Source organism: Lepisosteus oculatus, chromosome 2, assembly GCF_040954835.1.
Source record: "Lepisosteus oculatus isolate fLepOcu1 chromosome 2, fLepOcu1.hap2, whole genome shotgun sequence".
Lineage (NCBI taxonomy): Eukaryota > Metazoa > Chordata > Actinopteri > Semionotiformes > Lepisosteidae > Lepisosteus > Lepisosteus oculatus.
This window is the reverse complement of record NC_090697.1, coordinates 67,230,901-67,248,759: the sequence shown is the minus strand read 5'-3', so window position 1 is coordinate 67,248,759 and position 17,859 is coordinate 67,230,901. Positions and strand designations below refer to the sequence as shown.

At 37.1% G+C, this 17,859-nt stretch overlaps 1 protein-coding gene and 1 long non-coding RNA gene across 2 annotated transcripts; one reads left to right on the top strand and one right to left on the bottom strand.

The window, feature by feature from the left end:
• Positions 1-181: 181 nt before the first annotated feature.
• LOC102683780 (pyroglutamylated RF-amide peptide receptor) lies at positions 182-13,415 on the top strand. Its single transcript, XM_015341833.2, has 7 exons — positions 182-486; positions 2,832-4,339; positions 7,305-7,463; positions 8,622-8,683; positions 9,943-10,175; positions 10,849-10,946; positions 11,471-13,415. Exons 2-7 carry the CDS (start codon positions 4,006-4,008, stop codon positions 11,887-11,889), a joined length of 1,305 nt encoding a protein of 434 aa, XP_015197319.2. The 5' UTR covers positions 182-486; positions 2,832-4,005; the 3' UTR covers positions 11,890-13,415.
• On the bottom strand, positions 7,429-11,653 carry LOC138224385 (uncharacterized). The gene is made up of 3 exons (XR_011182865.1): positions 11,458-11,653; positions 10,754-10,941; positions 7,429-8,020 (listed from the first exon to the last, which is right to left on the bottom strand). It is a non-coding gene; the product is annotated as an uncharacterized lncRNA (long non-coding RNA).
• Positions 13,416-17,859: the final 4,444 nt, after the last annotated feature.

Here is a 17,859-nt window from a genome sequence, read left to right as displayed (position 1 = left end):
ACATTTGACACCTGGAGAATCTAAAAACACAATTATGATTACGGTAGGCATTTACATAAACGCCCAGGACGCGGTATTTTTCCAAAAAACCACAGAGCACGCTTGAAGATGTCTGAATATATTTAATATATCTCGCAATGTCAGTCAAAGATACACATTGAAACAGGAGACTCACCCAACACTTCACATAACAAACCTGGAAAGACCTGGAGGGAAAACAGTCAGGGTACAGTACTGTATATATAATGCACAGGAAATTCTGGCTGCCAGCAGAGCAGCTATGAGAGAACTTTTCCAGCGAGCTTCACCTAACGCGCATCATGTGAATGTTGGATCCAGTGAAACGTGTTTGGAAAGAAAATAATTCCGGCTTTCTTCTCAATATTACAATGAAAACACGACGAAATCAGATATTTCGAGAGGTGTATTTAAAAAAGCTTTTGAAGAAAGAAGCGTTTTTCCTTCTAGCTTCACAAGAACGGAAATGTGAGTAATTTGACTTTACTACTGAAGTATTCAGAGAGCCAGAAAAATGGCATTTTAACAAACCAAGCTCAAGGGGAATCGCGCATACATTCTGTTGATTTTTAGTTTAAAAACTGGAATGGCGATTTTAATTGGAATTAATATTTAAACCTCAATAATTCATTAATAATTGTGAGGGTATCTGGATGGTCTGGTACTGTTATACAACATGAATTACGCCTACTGTACTACAGAATACCGGCACACCGGCTAGGGTCTAGTGAAACGGCAGAAACAATCCACAAAGCGTCTATCGTTCTTACCGTTAGTTAGATAAATATGAATAAATTACTTTGTATGGAATAGAGATTATTTCCCACAAGTATATAGTTATAAGACAGTCTATTCTTAAGAAAATGTATTCGAATAGAATATATCATAATTAGGTTTTGTCTGCCACACATGTATTCAGAAAATGAACAATGTGACATTAGCGATTGTAGCTGCATGATCATTTTTAATACATTTTTATGCACCACCTAAAATTATGGAATTAATATTCCTAGACAGGAAATGACAGAAATCTCCCGAATTTATTAGATTAATTTCATGCTACAGCGAAATACAGAGGGATGGAAGTACGTTATTGTACTATACAACTGGGGATTTAACAAAACCACTAACGGTTTTTTTTTAATTTAGGAGAGAATCCTACAGAAAGTACAATAAATACAGGTATATATTATTTTTTGTAGTGTAATAATGGAGAAGAGCCCGTTCAAATTTACGTTCACACATTACTTTAATTATGTTACGTACTGTAATCTTTCAAGAAAATGTTAAATACTCAAGTTAAGAATTAGACTTGTATTTTTACTGCTTTCCAGTAGTTTGTATACATTGTATTATGGGATATCCAGAAAAATATCCTGTAAAAGTTAACCGACTTCAATGGAAATTCATAGATTCTCTCAATCACTGAAAAAAAAAGATGTTTTTTGTCTATGAGTTAAAAATTATGTGGGAAAACTGGATTAATTATAAGTTCCCAAACCTTTGTTTGGTTCACTAGTCAATCTGCCAGCAGCAACTAACAGTTTATAAAAAGACTTGACATAATGAGTTCAGTTTACTCAGAACCATCAGAACTCCCAATAAGCAATTCTTTGTAGAAATTTTCTAGAACATTTCCCTTCAGTGTGATTACTATCAGTCAGATACAGTCAGTTTGGATTAAACTATACTACACACTAGTAGTACACACACTAATAGGCTTTTTTGGAGAGTGATGCTGCTACTCATGCGTTCAGTCTATTCACAGGCACTGTGGGGGCACTTTATTGCCACTACAACAATTTTGAACTGTTAATGCATTGTTTTGACAATAATTTGATAATCCAGTATTGGTCCACATACTGTACTGTACTGTATAAACTATAATGTCTCCAACACTATCCTTGCAACATTTGGAGCAGATCAGCTACATGGTGTTTAATCAGGGGTTAATCAGGGCCAGACTGGAATTTGGGAAAAATAAGAAAGCTTTAAAAACAAGGCAAAGAAAACTCATTTAAATCACAGTTGGCCTAAGATGCTTGGGAAGCTAGTAAACATTTTTGAGTAGGTTTGAGGGGGGAGCTGTTTTAGAATTCATTGAATGGATAGGAAAACTTAAAAGTTAATTCTTGGATGGCAGCTGAAGAAAACATAACCGGCAAGATGTGTTTCTTCTTTCCACTCTTCAGTGTGTGATTAACCTTAACTTCTTCAATTTTATTTTGAGTAAATAGCTGTTCACTTTTTAGAGAGTTCCACATTGGCTGTAACGGAATCTTAAGTGACAATGTGCTCATTTCTTTTTGCTATAGTCATCTGGTGGTCATGTTTTAAAACTAAACTTGTATATCCATTTGTATAAATGTCCATTACTTTTATTGTATATTTGCAAGATCTGGTGGGTTTTGGATGAACTTGTGTGTATTATATTTAGATGGATCATATTATTATCCTGAGCAACGTATAGAATGGTTCAAAGACGATGAAAATCTGCAAGGTCTGTCAAATTCCATTGGATCACATTGGGGCTCACAAGATGATTCAAAAGACCAAACAATTTACAAATCCTCCAAGTCTCTGCCATATTCTTGACAAATGACTAGTTGGAAAAATAAAGGACATGTTAATAGTTTAGGTCCAAGTTGGGGTTTTTTTCCAAAGCCTACAGTATGTCAGGAAAGAGTGTATAGGGATTTTAGGGAAAGAGTGTATAGGGAAGTTGCCTTCTTTTGTTACAGCAATGATTTAGCTAATATACAGTAGAACTATTAAAGTTACTGGTGTTTTTTTCTTGCATTTTCTTTCCTTAGGATCCACATCGATTCACATCTGCCAAACTGCTACAGTACTTATGCAGCCCTTACGATTTACAGGAAGTCTGCCAGTCTGAGAAACCAGTCAACTGCGTTGTGACCTCCTCTGTGTGAGGAGGACTTCTGATGAGGACTTCTGGCTTTTTAATAATCTTTTACTCTCTTGAGCTACATGAGATCTATTCATTGTGTGTGCTGTGCACAAACCAAAAGAAGACCAAATGAAAAATAAAGAGCTATCTAGAAAATAGGTGTGAGGGCACAACAAAATAGTGTAATGGAATTTTTTAAAATTTTGCAGCTTTATCAAGTTGGAATTTATCCAGTGTGAGAGTAACTGAAATAACAGTTGTATTTTGTGGTGGAGATTTCTACCTTAGCTTGAAAATCTATAGAGACAAAAAATCATCCTGTTTCAGTGAAACTGATAATGATTCATTTCCACAAACTGCAGATTGTACAGGCCAACCATGATGCAGTGCAGTGATAAAGTCAATATAATAAACCCGGTCACAGGAGTTTATTAGTAGAATAATATGAGTGAACAGATACAGCCTTTTGCTTGGCACGTATCAACATTTCTCAGTTGTGTAGAATTTCATGTGACTTTTCATTAAGAAAAGGTGAAAATACCAAAAGCGAAAGGTCCTTATGACTGACAACTGGTAAGAGCCCTGATAAAAGTCGCGAATGGCAGAACAGTTTTCTTCAGCCATTTTTGTCATGCTAGCACCAGACAACATCAGTCACTTATAACCAGACCATTTCAATCAAGTGTTATTAGGTCTAGCAACAGAGCCATGTGGTATTGAAGGGAGCCACCTGGATATTTTGAATGGATCAATAAGAAGAGATTCAGTGTTCCTTTTATGTACACTAAGAAGGTTATTCTTTTGTATTCAGCTCTTACAGTATGTTGTATCTGAAGCTGGAAAAAATGATCAAGTGGACATTCAAAATTTCAAGGAGTCCCCTTATGATGGTGATGGGGCTTTCTGCCAAAGGGCTAGATGATTTAACGGTACTTTTTAAAATTTCCCTAACAAGTTAGAATCAGCACTCGAATTCGAAGAACCTCTGTTGAATGTTTTCAAGTCCTCAAGCCTAGATTTCTTATCCTCTAAGGTAAGGACTATAATCACCAAGAGAAACTCCCGCCTACAGCTTTTACATGATGAATTTCACACCCCAGATGTTAACCTTTTGGCTGGAGGCCTCCAATGTCTCCAGGCACCAGTTTATTCAGGAGTTTGGGCTCAGTCCACTGGTGTATGTGCCCCGGCTGCCTTCTGCACTTCAGCCTATCTTTAGCATCCTCTATGTACTGATTTTCATTCTGGCACTGGCCGGAAACACAGCTGTGCTGTTCCTGCTTTGTCGGAGGAAGGCTCTCCAGGCTCCCAGCACGTTCTTTGTCTGCTCACTGGCCCTAAGCGATCTCCTGATCTCCATTTTCTGTGTCCCAGCTACCCTCCTGCAGCACTTCTTCACAAACTGGCTTGCAGGTAGGTACGTTGTTCATAAGCACTTTCAAGGAGCTGTTGAAAAGGCTAGGCAGACAGCTTGACAGGAAGTTCCACATGACACTGAGCTAGAATCAGAGGATGGGAATAACTTAAAATTTCTCATTTCAGCAATTTCTTTACAAATTCTTGCCTGTTGACGGGTAACAATTACAGTGAAGGAAAGAAATACAGTAGGGACATCTAGGAATTTAACTTTCACAAATTCAATTTTTGAATTTGCCAGAAGAGATGAGACAGGTTGTTACCAGCAATTCCTTTGTTGGACCATGAAGCACACCCATGGACCAACGTGCTCATTATAGTTTTTCACTCTTCTGATGTTTTAATGATTACTTATCACATTTATTGGCAATCAGCCTTAAGATATTTTTCAGAAGTGGAGTTGTTAGTATTTGGCAAGCTTTGAAGGCCACAGAGATTTTAGCTTGAACACAATTTCCAAACATGTTAAAACAAGGTAGTAAAGAATTTCCATTAAGAAAGCTGTTGTACTCATTCTAGTAAAACATCTGATAGTTCATGCTACACCCATGATTATTTAGTCGTCTAGATCCTAAGATGTCCTCTCTATGTTTAGTTGGATAGGTTACAAATCAGTTTACACATAAGACGTCGTTACTTGTGCTTGGCAGAGAAATATGGGTAATGGCTCAGCCACTGTTAACTTTTTGGATACCAGCTGAAATGGCCTACCATCTAAAATGCAGTGGCTCCATGTTTAATAGCTTACACATTTAAAGACTATTTACTCACCAGGTGGTCTTATGTTAATGGATCACATAAATCAGTGAGAAAGGCTGCCATTCATTAGAGTTGTTTTATTTCAACCAGTCATATTCTCTGTTTAGATCATTAAAAAAACAGCCCGTCTCATCAACACTGATAATAAATCAAGTAAGCATGCGTCAGCATGCAGAGGCTGCAAAGGAAAAGGTTCCTTTGCAATAATGATAATAGTTTTGTAATGATGATAAAGGTATCCCTTTCAGTGTTTTGAAATTCAGCTTCACATTAGGTATTATAATCAGTTTTACATCAGCTTTATATTGTATGATGAGCTTCAACTGAACTTCTGACATTAAAGTGACACAATGTTCTTGATATTTCTAAATGAACTTCACATTTGAAATGGCACTTCTGCCGGAAATCTGTAGCTGAACTTTTACTGTTTTTGTAAAACAAAATTTCTAGATGTGCTTGAGCAAACTTGTTTTACCTGACTTGTTTGACATGTTTTGAACTTTCAGCAGTGATTCATTTGCAACTTCTCAGTTTATGTACAATTGGCTTTTTGTGTCAGATCTGCAATTTTATTTCTGTTTCCTGACAACTTTTTGGCATTTGTTTATCAGTAGGCCTCCTGTCTTGTTGTACTTATGAAATTCATCACATTTCTGACAGTTAAGCCTCAGATATTGACACTAATCCAGTTTGTGGTTCCTTTGAAGTGACCACATAATATTCAATGAGTAACAGTACAGAATATGGGATTCAAATGACCTAGTGAAACCCATCACATGCCATTGTGTTAAAACACCCTTGATTTCATTTCAACCTATTACACTGTAAATACTTCACATTTATTTCCCTATGGCAGCCACACTGCAAGACAATTAATATGTATTAATATTAAAAAATGTATATATTAAAAGTACACTCAATATTAAAAGTATAACAGAAACAGGCATTTACATGACCAGCAACTCAGTGCTAATGTCACAAGAAGCTGTTACACGTTTTACTTTTAAAGCTGTTCATTTTTTTTAATCATAGACCACTTTGAAAAGAATGTTACTTATTGAAACATAACTGATGTTACATAGCAGGAACCCTTAAAATGTTACTTAATTTTTATTTAGATTTTCTCTTGACATCTGACGTGGACCACAAGACATTATACCATTCCATAACTTTATAAAATAGTGAAGACTGGAGTTACTATTATTAAATTGCAGAATGCTCCATCATGTAGTGACTTTTGTGACAGGATATATACAGGGATAACAATCTAGACGAGTCCAATTCTTATATATTTCTTGGCCTTTTAATAAAAAACTCTTGACCTTTACTGTCAGTGTATATGAAGGTTTAGCGCTCACTCATTTTGTGTTTTACTGTCAAGCTGCAGCCAGTAAATTATTTTGAATGTGTAATAATTGCAGTGAACACATCTGTGCAGATTTACATATAAACTTTATAAATGGCAAAAGAGGTGAGTTGTGCTGGGTGGAATTGGGTTTTTAATGACAGAGTGTATAATAAATCTGTTTTGTGTTCTTTTGCTGCATATACAAGTAGTGCTAGAAAGTTTGTGAGCTGTTTAGATTTTTCTGAATTTCTGCATAAATTTGACCTCAAATGGGATCATATCTTCATCTAAGTCATAAAAATAGATAAAAGAACCCAATAAAACAAATCACACACAAAAGGATATACTTTTTCATTCATTTATTGATCAAAATGATCCAATGTTAAATTTCTTCGTTGGAAAAAGTATGTTAACCTGTGCTTTCAGTAACTGGTGTGACCTCCTTGAGCAGCAATGACTTCAACCAACTGCTTACGGTAACTGTTGATCAGTCCCGCACATCGACTTGGAGGAAGTTTGGCCCATTCCTCCTTACAGAACTGCTTCAACTCAGTGATGTTGTTTGTGTTTCTTGCATGAAAATTCTAAAGGGTTCAAAAACTTTTTAGCACCACTGTAAGTCGAGGGAAAATGTCAACAACAAAATGTGATATTTGTGTTCAGTTTACAAGGGTTCACGTTCTTCATGGTTGTCAGCATAAATACATTTTGTTGTTACCACATTCAAATGCAAGAATAGTCTGAAGATTTACCAAGGCAGCAAACATTTCTCTCCCACAAGTCCCAAAATGTTTAGTAAAAGAAATAATGGAAAACTCTTTTCTCTGTCTTCCTGTTCCTCTCTATCTCTCACAGGAGAGTTTCTGTGCAAGCTGGTTGCATTTCTCCAGGTGACTGCCATCTCAGCTAGCATCTTCACCATGATCTGCATAGCAGCAGAGAGATTCCAGGGCATCTTGTACCCACTGCAGTTGCAGAATGGTTACTTCCCTAGTCATGCCATCAAGATGCTGGGTAAGAGCCAAGTCAGGGGGACCACCTTTGATTTTTCACTCATGCGTTTTTTTTTGTTGGGAAGATATGTACCCCATATCCTGTGACTCAAAAGTTTTGTTAGTTCCTTGATAAATTTGTTCATTCTTATTTTCTTACGTGGATTTTATTAAGATTTTCCTGGCGCCCCCACAATTTTGTACACCAGTGTCTTGAGATGTAGGTTTCCTTTCTTAACATAGGCTTGGTTGTTTAAGCAGGAACATGGAATGTGCCATTTAGAAATGCTAACTTTATCCATGGAAACAGACTTTTACACAATATGGCTTGTATGAAAATTCTTATATACAGTATATAACTTATTTTTTACTCATTACTATTTATAAATGTATATTTTTAGGAAAAAACAGTGTGAAGATTTAGGTGATTTATTATAATGGTTTTGGTGTCATTGTAATTAATTGAACATTTACAACTGATCCTGTTATACCTGAATCACCTGGATGACTGATGCACGAGCTTTAAATCACCTCATTATTCAGGAAGTTGATGAGGCACTGGGGACAAGGATATCAGACCTGTTGAAAATCAAGAAGAGAAACAGAAAGTAACTAATAAGCCTCACTTATCAAGAGAAAATTGCTTTAAGCCTTCAATATGTTTGGAGTGTTCATAGCCAGAAATATCTAAATGAGTAAGAAGTAACAGTCAAATAGAGCCAACAGCTGAATCATACTTTTGTTTCTGTTTTTTAGCAAGAAATTAACCTTTGCTTACTCTTTTGCAGCTCACACTCTGACACAGCTCCTACTTCATCCTCTCTACATACAGTACATGTGTCATGTACTGTGAAGTTACAAACAACAACACGAATATTTGTTTGCACTGAAGTAACGCACATTTCAACTATGCCTGCATGACAATTGTTATGCAAAGCATGAGATTATTTTGACAAAATCTGTTTCATTTTAGGGCAAATAATATACAAACATACTGGTCGGGCACACTGGTGCCAATTCCAAACAGTAATGGTCTTTTGAGGAATACTTTCTTTTTAACTATTAACTTTGTGGTGATACAATGAAACTGCACAGATAATTAAACAGAGAAAGAGGGGGCTAGCTTTTTGTAAATGTATTTTTAAAGTGGTTTCTTAAATGACCATTTTTTTCCTTCCAGCTGGTGTCTGGCTGGCAGCTCTGGTTATTGCATGCCCTATGTGGTATGCCCACAAAGTGGAGGTAACTTCCCACTGTTTTAAACCTCAAGTTATAATTCATCAAATTAAATTAAATTCAAATTCAATTAATCAAGTTGTACTTTTTGTCCTTTTCATTTATCTTTTTTTGTGTCCTAAATCTTTAATTATAATTCCCTTACTGTTACTTATTTAGAATTGCAGTGACCAAGACAAATTATGTTTCTGGTAAAGAATATTCTTTAGCGTAATCAAATTAGTGATTAGTGCACAAATTTCAAAAAGCAAAGGTACTGTATGTTTTAGAGATAGCCAACATAAATATACATGTGTACATCAAGAGCTTCCGATCATTCAGTAAGGCTTCAGGAATCATTATTATTCTTTGAATAGTGTTTTATCTCTTCACAAATGACTTGCAATGTCCTCTTAGTCGTAACTATCTCTTCAAAGTACATCAGTCTTTACAGAAATTAAGATTATTAATAAGAAGAAGCCCTGAAACTTTTAAAAGTTCTGCTGACACACAATGGTGAAAATATGGTGTCGACAAAGAAATTAAAAGTTCAGCCTCAAAATACTGTAACAGATTCGGGTTCTAGGGTTTGTTCCCTCACCACACTGGGCACGAACCCTGCTCTCCGGCATGGCTCAACCAGGGGTATTGCTGGCTGAGCTGAAGAAGACCTTCCTCAGCCTGCGCGGCCAAGATCCCTGTTATGTACAGAGGCGAATTCGTTACAATACCTTTTCAGTCATATTGAATAGGACTCTTATCAAAATACTGCATTATCATTTGTCTGCTTTTTATGTGCTACACACGGTTAGTAGCATAAATACAGAACAGAAATTCTGAAAAACAAATCAGGATAAAGTATAAAAGATATATTTTAATGTTATAAAAGACCTCTGGGTTGTCATAATGTCTTTTGGATTTTTAGCATTGGATGAATGCATACCACTTTTTAGTAAGAGTGAAAATAACTGTAAATTGTATTGGTATGCTCAATGTGATAGTTAATTTAAGATGTCATGCATGCTTAAACAGTTTGTCAAATTAACTTAAAACAGGACTAAGAGGGAGGTGGATGTTTAGGTTAAGGGTTGTTTTTTATATATTTAATTTACTTTCTAAAATTCAGGACTGATTTGTTTCCAAAAAAATCAAGAAAGAAACTTCAGTTTCAGACATTTGTATTTCTTCATTTCTTACCAAAAACCTACTGCATCGTGTTCTTATATTCTATACCTTCACAGAAACATGCATGATATTCATACAGTTACATGGTGATTGTTTTGCAGGTGAAGTACGACTTCCTGTTTGATGTGCACTACACCTGCTGCCAGGAGATATGGCCTCATACTTGGCAACGACAAGCATACACTACATTCTTGTTGTTGCTGGTGTTCCTGGTTCCCATGGTTACTATGAGTGTGCTATATGGCAAAATCATGCGGGAACTGTGGGGCAAACATCGTGTCCATGATGTCATGTTTCAGACACTACCTGGCTCAGAGATAAACAAGATCACCAGGTGAGCTCTTGAGCAAAAGGAATTCAAAGCAGGTCATGTTTATATAGAAAATGATACTCCACTGTGGTATCCTTATGTCTTGAGATATTATCCAATGATTTGCAAGTTTGAATTGATTCTAGATAGTTTCCAGTCTCTTCTGTTTTGTCCTACAACCCTGGCCAGATGTCTTAGCCTTATAGTCCCACTGATCACAGATCAGAAGTCAAATCTTCATTGTACCACTAAAAATGATTTAGATACTATGTACTCCAGCATTCCAGAAATATCTTGTTATTATTGATTTACATTTAAATCTATTTATACAAGTGGGGATGCACATGCAGCGATCTAAATAAAATACTTACATCAAGCTTATGTTGGATTTAAGCCCACAAAGGGGCACAACTTCTAGCTCTTTCCAAATTGGGTGATATCATAACTGTGCTTCTCAGTTTACTTCCATTTAAGCAATGTATGAAATAAGCGGCTGCTTCACATAACCATTCTTTTCACATAACCATTAATATATCTGGCATAAATTAGAATACTTTGAAGTACACTTGTTTTCATTCCTCTGCAATACAAGAGTCACTTACCTTGTGAAGTGAACTGAATTCACAGGCTGCAGATGAGAATGTCTTGATTATAGTGACTCATCGCTAATCCCACTGGTCGTTTTCTTTGCAAACAGGAAGAAGAGACGTGCTGTAAAAATGATGGCCACGGTCGTTCTTCTCTTTGCTGTCTGCTGGGCTCCTTTTCATCTGGTTTCCGTGCTCTCTGACTATGGTAAACATGAAAAATGAAGCTGTCTGATCCATCCCTTATATAAGCTGCGCAACCGGGGTGAGCTTTTTAGAAACCATAATCATAAGCAATCATAAGTAGTGTTCTACCATTTAAAACACTTCTAAAAGTGTTTTTTTTTTTTGGTCTTGTGATTTCCTTTTAAATTTGCTGTTGGCCTATTCAATTTCTCTGTTGAAAACACACATAAATTACAACAATTACGAAAAAAGCACCACAACTTGCAGACTCCTAGCTGATCGATCACTTTTACTGGTGGTGTTGATCTCACTAATTAAATCTCACAGTTAAATTTGCTTTTCAGTCTTGCAGTTAACCAACTGACGCATAAGCTATTTGCTTTATAATGTATATTATTTTATTTATACAAATTTTTAATTAATAGGTAGAATTGTTCTTTTCAGCATTGTTCTGTGTAACCTAAACCATAGTACACAGCATTTACAACTAGGAAAACTGTACAGTACTTACTGTAGTCCAGTCACTACAGTACCTTTGTTCCACAGGAAAGCTGAGTCTCGACCCAGATCAGGAGTTTTTGGTCTTCACCACAGTCCAGATCCTGGGATTCGGCAACTCCATCTGCAACCCCGTGGTATACGCTGTCCTCAACAAAAACTTCAAGAAGGGCCTCCTGGCCATCTTCCTCCAGAGGGGCAGGCCGCGCTGGCTGGCGGGGAGGCTGGGAGACCGGGCCCGTGTGGGAGTCTCGGCCATAGACTCGCTCCACCTCCGGGACCGCAGTGAGCACAGCCTGCTGGGAGCTGGTGCGCACCAGTGGAGCAGGGTGGCCTGGGAGTCAGAGCTGCACACCTTGAACCCTTTCCCTCAGGTCCACCTCTTCCAAGGCATTTCCAAAAAGCACAGCAGCCCCCTGCTTCTCAGTGTCACAGATCCCCTGCATGTCAGCACATCCTCTAGCTAAACCCTGTCCCAGAAGAAACAGAAGGATGTGGAGTAATCACGGCAATCAGGAGGTGGTGAGAGGTAATCTGGTTGCAGCTCTTTAAGCATAAATACAAATGATTTCGGTATCATTTCAATTTTGAAGATGAGAGTAATTGTAATGTACAGTACCTATTAGCCACTCAAGTGGTTAAAGTATGTGCTTTGTGATCGGAAGCCCAGGATTTCAGTTCCTTTTAAATCAGGGCAAGGTCTTATACACCTGATGGCTTCTTGCTTGATGCTGTGCTTGAGTAACAGGACTAGGGGTAACGCTTGCCGTGAAGGCAAGGCCCTTTGTCTTTTGAGCCTTTCTTCTCTGCAGGCTACAAGGCCTGATATCTAATGACTGTGCACGAGACTCGCCCAGTGTTTCTCAACTGTGAGAAAGTTATCTTTACCAACACGAGATTCTCACTTGTACAGTACAGAGCGTGGCTTCTTGTCTCATGTATACATCGAAGGTACGAGAGGACACTTTGGTTGTTTGGTAACTCCACAAAACAAAGTAATTCACTTTTAAATGTTTTTCCTCTTTACTCTTTCCGCAATTTCGCGGTACTGCTGTTCATGTCTGAAGTCACGTGTGCCTGAAGAAGGCTCCACGGCCGAAAACGCTGTGTTTTCTTTCTTCTCTTTTTAGCACCTATTACTTGTTCCTAAAAAGGCATATATTGCTTTAAACTTGTTCTTCAGAGAATATAACCTATTTCAGCCGTGTAAGTCTGTGATTTCATTTCCTGAAATACACTTGGGAAAACAGATCTAAAAGTAAGACTCGTGTCGATTGTGCACACTTCAGAAGAAAATACTCAAAAATGATCTATAACACCATCGGTAGTACATTTTCCAGTATCCTGGATTATTGAGTTGCACAATGTCAAGAACATTTTCATGCCTCAAAGCGAGCTCTTCACAAGCTGCTATGGCTAATAATCTTAGAAGTCAATGAGTCAGTTACTGGCAGGCTGCCTCTGGTATGCTATAATTAGTCACATGTAACTCAGAACCTCCACTTTTTTCAGGTCTAAACAGCCTTTTTTTCAAACTGAGACATTAGTATTCTTTATCTAATAGGACTTGTTTGGAAATAACACTCCAATTTCCTGTGATATATGAATTTGTTCATTGGCACACAGTTTACCATTATTGGCTGTTATTTGCTTTTTCATTTTTCTGTTTCCTGAAAGCCTGTTTCTAATGCCATATCTTGGCATTTCTTTTTCAAACAGCCTTTTTCAAAAAGAGCTCTTCTTGTGTCAGTGTCACACACAGTATCATTTTGCCTTTGTCTAGATGTACAGTAGATTTGACTAAACTGCCACTAATATAGTCTACTATGCAGTAGACTATATTGTTAAACCAAAAGAGTGCAATTTTCTGGGACAGCTCTATAATTGGCAGAGTACATATGTAGAATATTAAGTGTGATTTATATAAGGGAAAGTATTGTATATTTAGTGTACTGGAAATATTTGTTTTAATGTGGTTCATATGTAAAACTGTTTTTCCTACCTGTAGTGAAAAAATAATCTTTGAATAAAGATGAAGGATTTTTTCTGTAAAACAATGCATGACTATGTGTTTCTACATACATAAATCATTAAATATGTATGCTAAAAATCTTGTTAATACAGCAGCTCCACCTGGTGTCCAAATTCGTGTCTCTCAAGCACATGAGGGAATCGGGAGTGGCCAAAACATTTCCCTTTAAGTAAACTTAGTGTTCAGCGATTGTTATCGGACTCAACACATAGAATCACAAAATGCAATCTGACTCTGAACACTTGTAGACTGAAAAAAAATCATGAAAAATAATATACAAGTATATAAACGATAAATATACAACAGGCCCGTTGGTGTTGCTTGAGGGAAAGTAAACGAACAGACAGTATCCCTTCAATGTTCAAGTTTATACACATGACACTTAATGAAGCAATGTTGCTTACTGGACCAAGGGGACTGAGGTATGAACAACACTGATCTATTTTTTTCCATAACAGATTCCTCAAGTCTAGGATGGCTAAGTGATGGTGACAAGAGAACAAGATTGGAAAAGAAAACATAACCCCTAATAGTTTGTTTAGTCTTGTCAATATTTCCTGGAAACTCCAGATTAAAACAACTGGCTAGAAGTTCATGGACCTGCACATTATTAATAGGCAGACCTCAGTTTAAACAAGGTCCAACATCTGCCCTGTTTTGTGAGTGGGAATATACGCACAGTGAATAAAGCCAAAACAATCTACGAGAGCTCAGAATTCTGCTGAAAAAGAACAGACTCTTCAAAATCGCCTATAGTTTAGTTTGGCTTTGTGTTCAAGCATCATTGCTAACAACAAGTTAGAAATTAGCTTTAATGTGCATTCAAATCATTTAAAAATTGGTATGGGTTATAGCCACAGAGGAGGGTAAGGTACACTATATTAATTCTCTATTAAAGATTTCTCCAATTCTCAAAATAGCCCACACTCTCTACCAGAGATACAGGGTTTTCCTAAAGCAATTGCCTAGTAGCAGGAACTGGATTTAGCAAAGCTAGCATAAGATACCTAGAGCTTTCAGCAAATTAAAAAAGTCATGCAAGAAAGTCAGGCTTCTTTTTAAAAGAAAAATAGGATTTGTTTTTAACATACATTACTACAAATGTCTGACATTTCTTTCGTCATATTAAACCATTGACTGCACTTTGGTCCTAATATTGGATGGCACTGTCTTCACACTCCCTTGAAGCAGTGGTTATGAAACAGAGCAGGCATGTGTCATGCATGTTGTAATGATGAGCATGTTCAGCTGCCAGACTACACTCCCCCTGCAGAGATTAAAGCTAGCTATGGGTAAGTGATGCTTTGTGCAGCCTGTATTGCGCTCTCACATTGTCTGACTTAGACTCGCTGGCAAAGCTTCAGAGAGACAGAAGCATGTATGACTTGCAGAACTAAATTAGCACTGGCAGGAGGGCTAACATCTGTCACTGTGTGAAACAGCTTTAATAGTGAAGGAGCACACACCCTGAAGAACTCACTTTCATTTCAGAAGACTCACATTGTGCCACAACTCAGATTCAAATTTCAATAGACAATGGGGTGTTCTGTAATACATTAATGCACTTTAATTTGAGAAAATTGTGAATATGCCTTGTGTTTTTTAATGAATTATGGCATATTTCATTACATCTGAACTGCGTGCTTCTGTTTTTTCCAAGTATTGAAGATTTTTTGGATGCCCAACCCAGAAAACATTTATCCTGATGACTTTCAGAAAACAGATATTTTATTTGGCCAGCTTCCTGTATTTTATTAAATTTCTCATTTACAGTAATGACCTGGAAACAATTTATGTAGTAGGATATTTACTGGAGATGTTTATATGAAGTATGTTACTCGTTGAAAATAGCGGTGTCCTATCTGGGATACAAAGAAAAGGGTACTAGTTTTTAGTTTTCAATTTATTTTTTTTCAATTATATTTATATATTTATTCTTAGGTATTTAAGAAAGTGGATTATATATTCTAAAATACCAGAAACAGGTTCCTGAGGAAAATTGATGCAATTTTTAAACTCAGTATCCTATTGAGATTTTATAATAGCAGAATTACCGTTGTAATACCTTCAGGAAATCCAACTCTCAAAAACACTGTTTACACTGCGTGCACTTCCTTTGAAGAATGAAATTACTTGATCATTTTAGGTCTTTTAAGTTTAATTCATACTTTTTAGGTACAGCATGTGTAGTGTCCAAGTCTTATCTGTTTTCACACACTACACTGAAATGTTCACTCACACAAGAGACCCACAGATGCCTTTTTAAGACTAGAGAAGCTTGAAGTTAAAAACCCAAGTCAAGTTATCCTATGATCTAGTGATATTGATGTCATCATCTCAACATGCTTCTCACTTGTTTACATTTTATAATAAGTGTACACATCTATTCATGCACTTTTTTCCCTCTACAATTTAGATTTCAGCAATGTGGTATACTGAATATTAAGAAAATAATAAACATTTGATGATATATTCATCAATGTTAATAAAACTCCTTTTTGCAAAACTCATATATTGATTAACTTTTAATCCTTTAGACACCACTGGAGAAATGTTTTCTCACTTACAGTCTGTGTAGCATCCTATAATTTGGCCACACCAGTTTAATTGGAGAATACCAATTGTAGTTCAGATTTTGTGAATCAGGCATCATTTGCCTTAATTGCCACCAAACTGCTATTTCTGTGTCTATATCACACTCAGATCTATATTCCCAATTCCCAGGTCTTCCCAATATTATTATTAATTTCACTATTTATATGACATGCACCTTTGTGCTGACATACAAAATGACACAAATTACTCTAACTGTTGAAGAAAGGGACAATCCTACTTTATTTCGTTTGGTCCTTGGTCTTCTGATGTTAATGGAGTTTATTTCAATCAGCTTTCACAGATTGGATGTGCAAATGGTGTCCAAGATTAAAGAATGGTGCAGTATCCCGGCTCCTTCTCCATCTCCTTAACAGTAGGGATCCACTCCATCTCTGGCTCTGGGGGCACTGTTCTTTTCATTCTTTTTTTCCTACCTTTCCTGTGGTCTACCTTTCTTTTCTGAGGACTGCAATTACTCTGAAAACAGACCATGTCCTCCCCCTTGGCATTCCCTTTTCTCATCCTGTACTTTTCAGGAGCTCCACAAATCATGCAATATGACTCCCAGCTGTCCTGTTTTCCTCTTTCCTTCAGCAGTCTGTTCTGGTTAATGTGCGGGGGCAGTCCAGGATAAGATTTAGAGGGCAATTCAGAAGGGCATTTATGCCCGAGTTGTGGTAAAGGTTGCAGAAAGGATTGAGCAGAACTTTCTGGTGCCTGGATTGTAGAAATGTCAGCACTGGAGTGAGGAGAAGACCGAAAACTACCCTGTTGCTTCTGCAGACTTGAATCACTACTGGTTGCCTGCAGACGTGCATTTGAGAGGCTTCTGAGCCAAATCTTGGAACTTTGCTGGGCTGAATCCTGAAGGCAGACTTTCAAGCAGGGATCAGGATCATGAATGGGGTCTGCGACTGCCAGAGACCGTTCCATTTCTGCTTGACCATGGAGGCTTGCTCTTCCACCACAAGTTTTCTCCTCTTCCAGAACCTCTGTACATTTTGCAGCTCTGTCTTGTCTCTCATTATTTGAGTTTTTGGCCTCCTTCAAGGTCTTCCTCTTTTGAAGGTTGACATTTGGGTCCAAAGCTGCAGACTTGGGAGAATGGTCATCACCTGCCTGAGTTGGTGGGGATTCTTTTATAACTTGAAATTTCTTCTTCTCTCTAGCTGTTTTCTGACCTTTTGGCTTGAGTCTTCGCTTTGTTTTCAATACGGTTTGCCTGGCCTCCATCTGTCTAGCATTGTTGTGCTGTCTTTTCCTAAAACTAACCAGCCTTCTGGCATTTTCTACAGAAATCCCAGACATCAGTGTGAGCTGTCTGGCAGTGCATCGGTTCAAATCCAGAACCCCACTCATTCTTTGACCCCCACCCAAAAAAAACTTCTCTCTCTGAACCTGCAGTTCTGGATATTCTTTTAACCAATGACATCACAGAGTGCCATACACAGTAGTGTAAATTTAGCCAAGTGGCAACTGATCATGTCATGATGATGTCATAATGGGGTTTATGCTATCATGAAGAAAGCCACAAACAAAAGAACCATAATCAGAATTATTTAAATACATATCTTATTAGACTGAAGTCTTCTTCCTAATGTTCTTTGCATTCAAAAATGTTTAGAAAAACATTAATTCAGTAACTGTAAGTCATATCAGTTTGACTTCAAATATTATATATTTGTACCTCATAAGAAAGAGGACATCGCTGAATATGCTTTTACAACTGCAGGACACTAAGAAAACATGAATAGAAAATCCGATAAAAAGTACTGTAAAAACTATTAATTTGCATTTTTATCTAATGACA

Bases quoted from the DNA above. Each gene is read 5' to 3' on its own strand.
- LOC102683780 (XM_015341833.2), top strand. From the start codon at position 4,006: ATGATGAATTTCACACCCCAGATGTTAACCTTTTGGCTGGAGGCCTCC. The intron at 10,176-10,848 runs GTGAGCTCTTGA...CTTTGCAAACAG, and splicing joins GAGATAAACAAGATCACCAG to GAAGAAGAGACGTGCTGTAA. The intron at 10,947-11,470 runs GTAAACATGAAA...TTTGTTCCACAG, and splicing joins TTCCGTGCTCTCTGACTATG to GAAAGCTGAGTCTCGACCCA.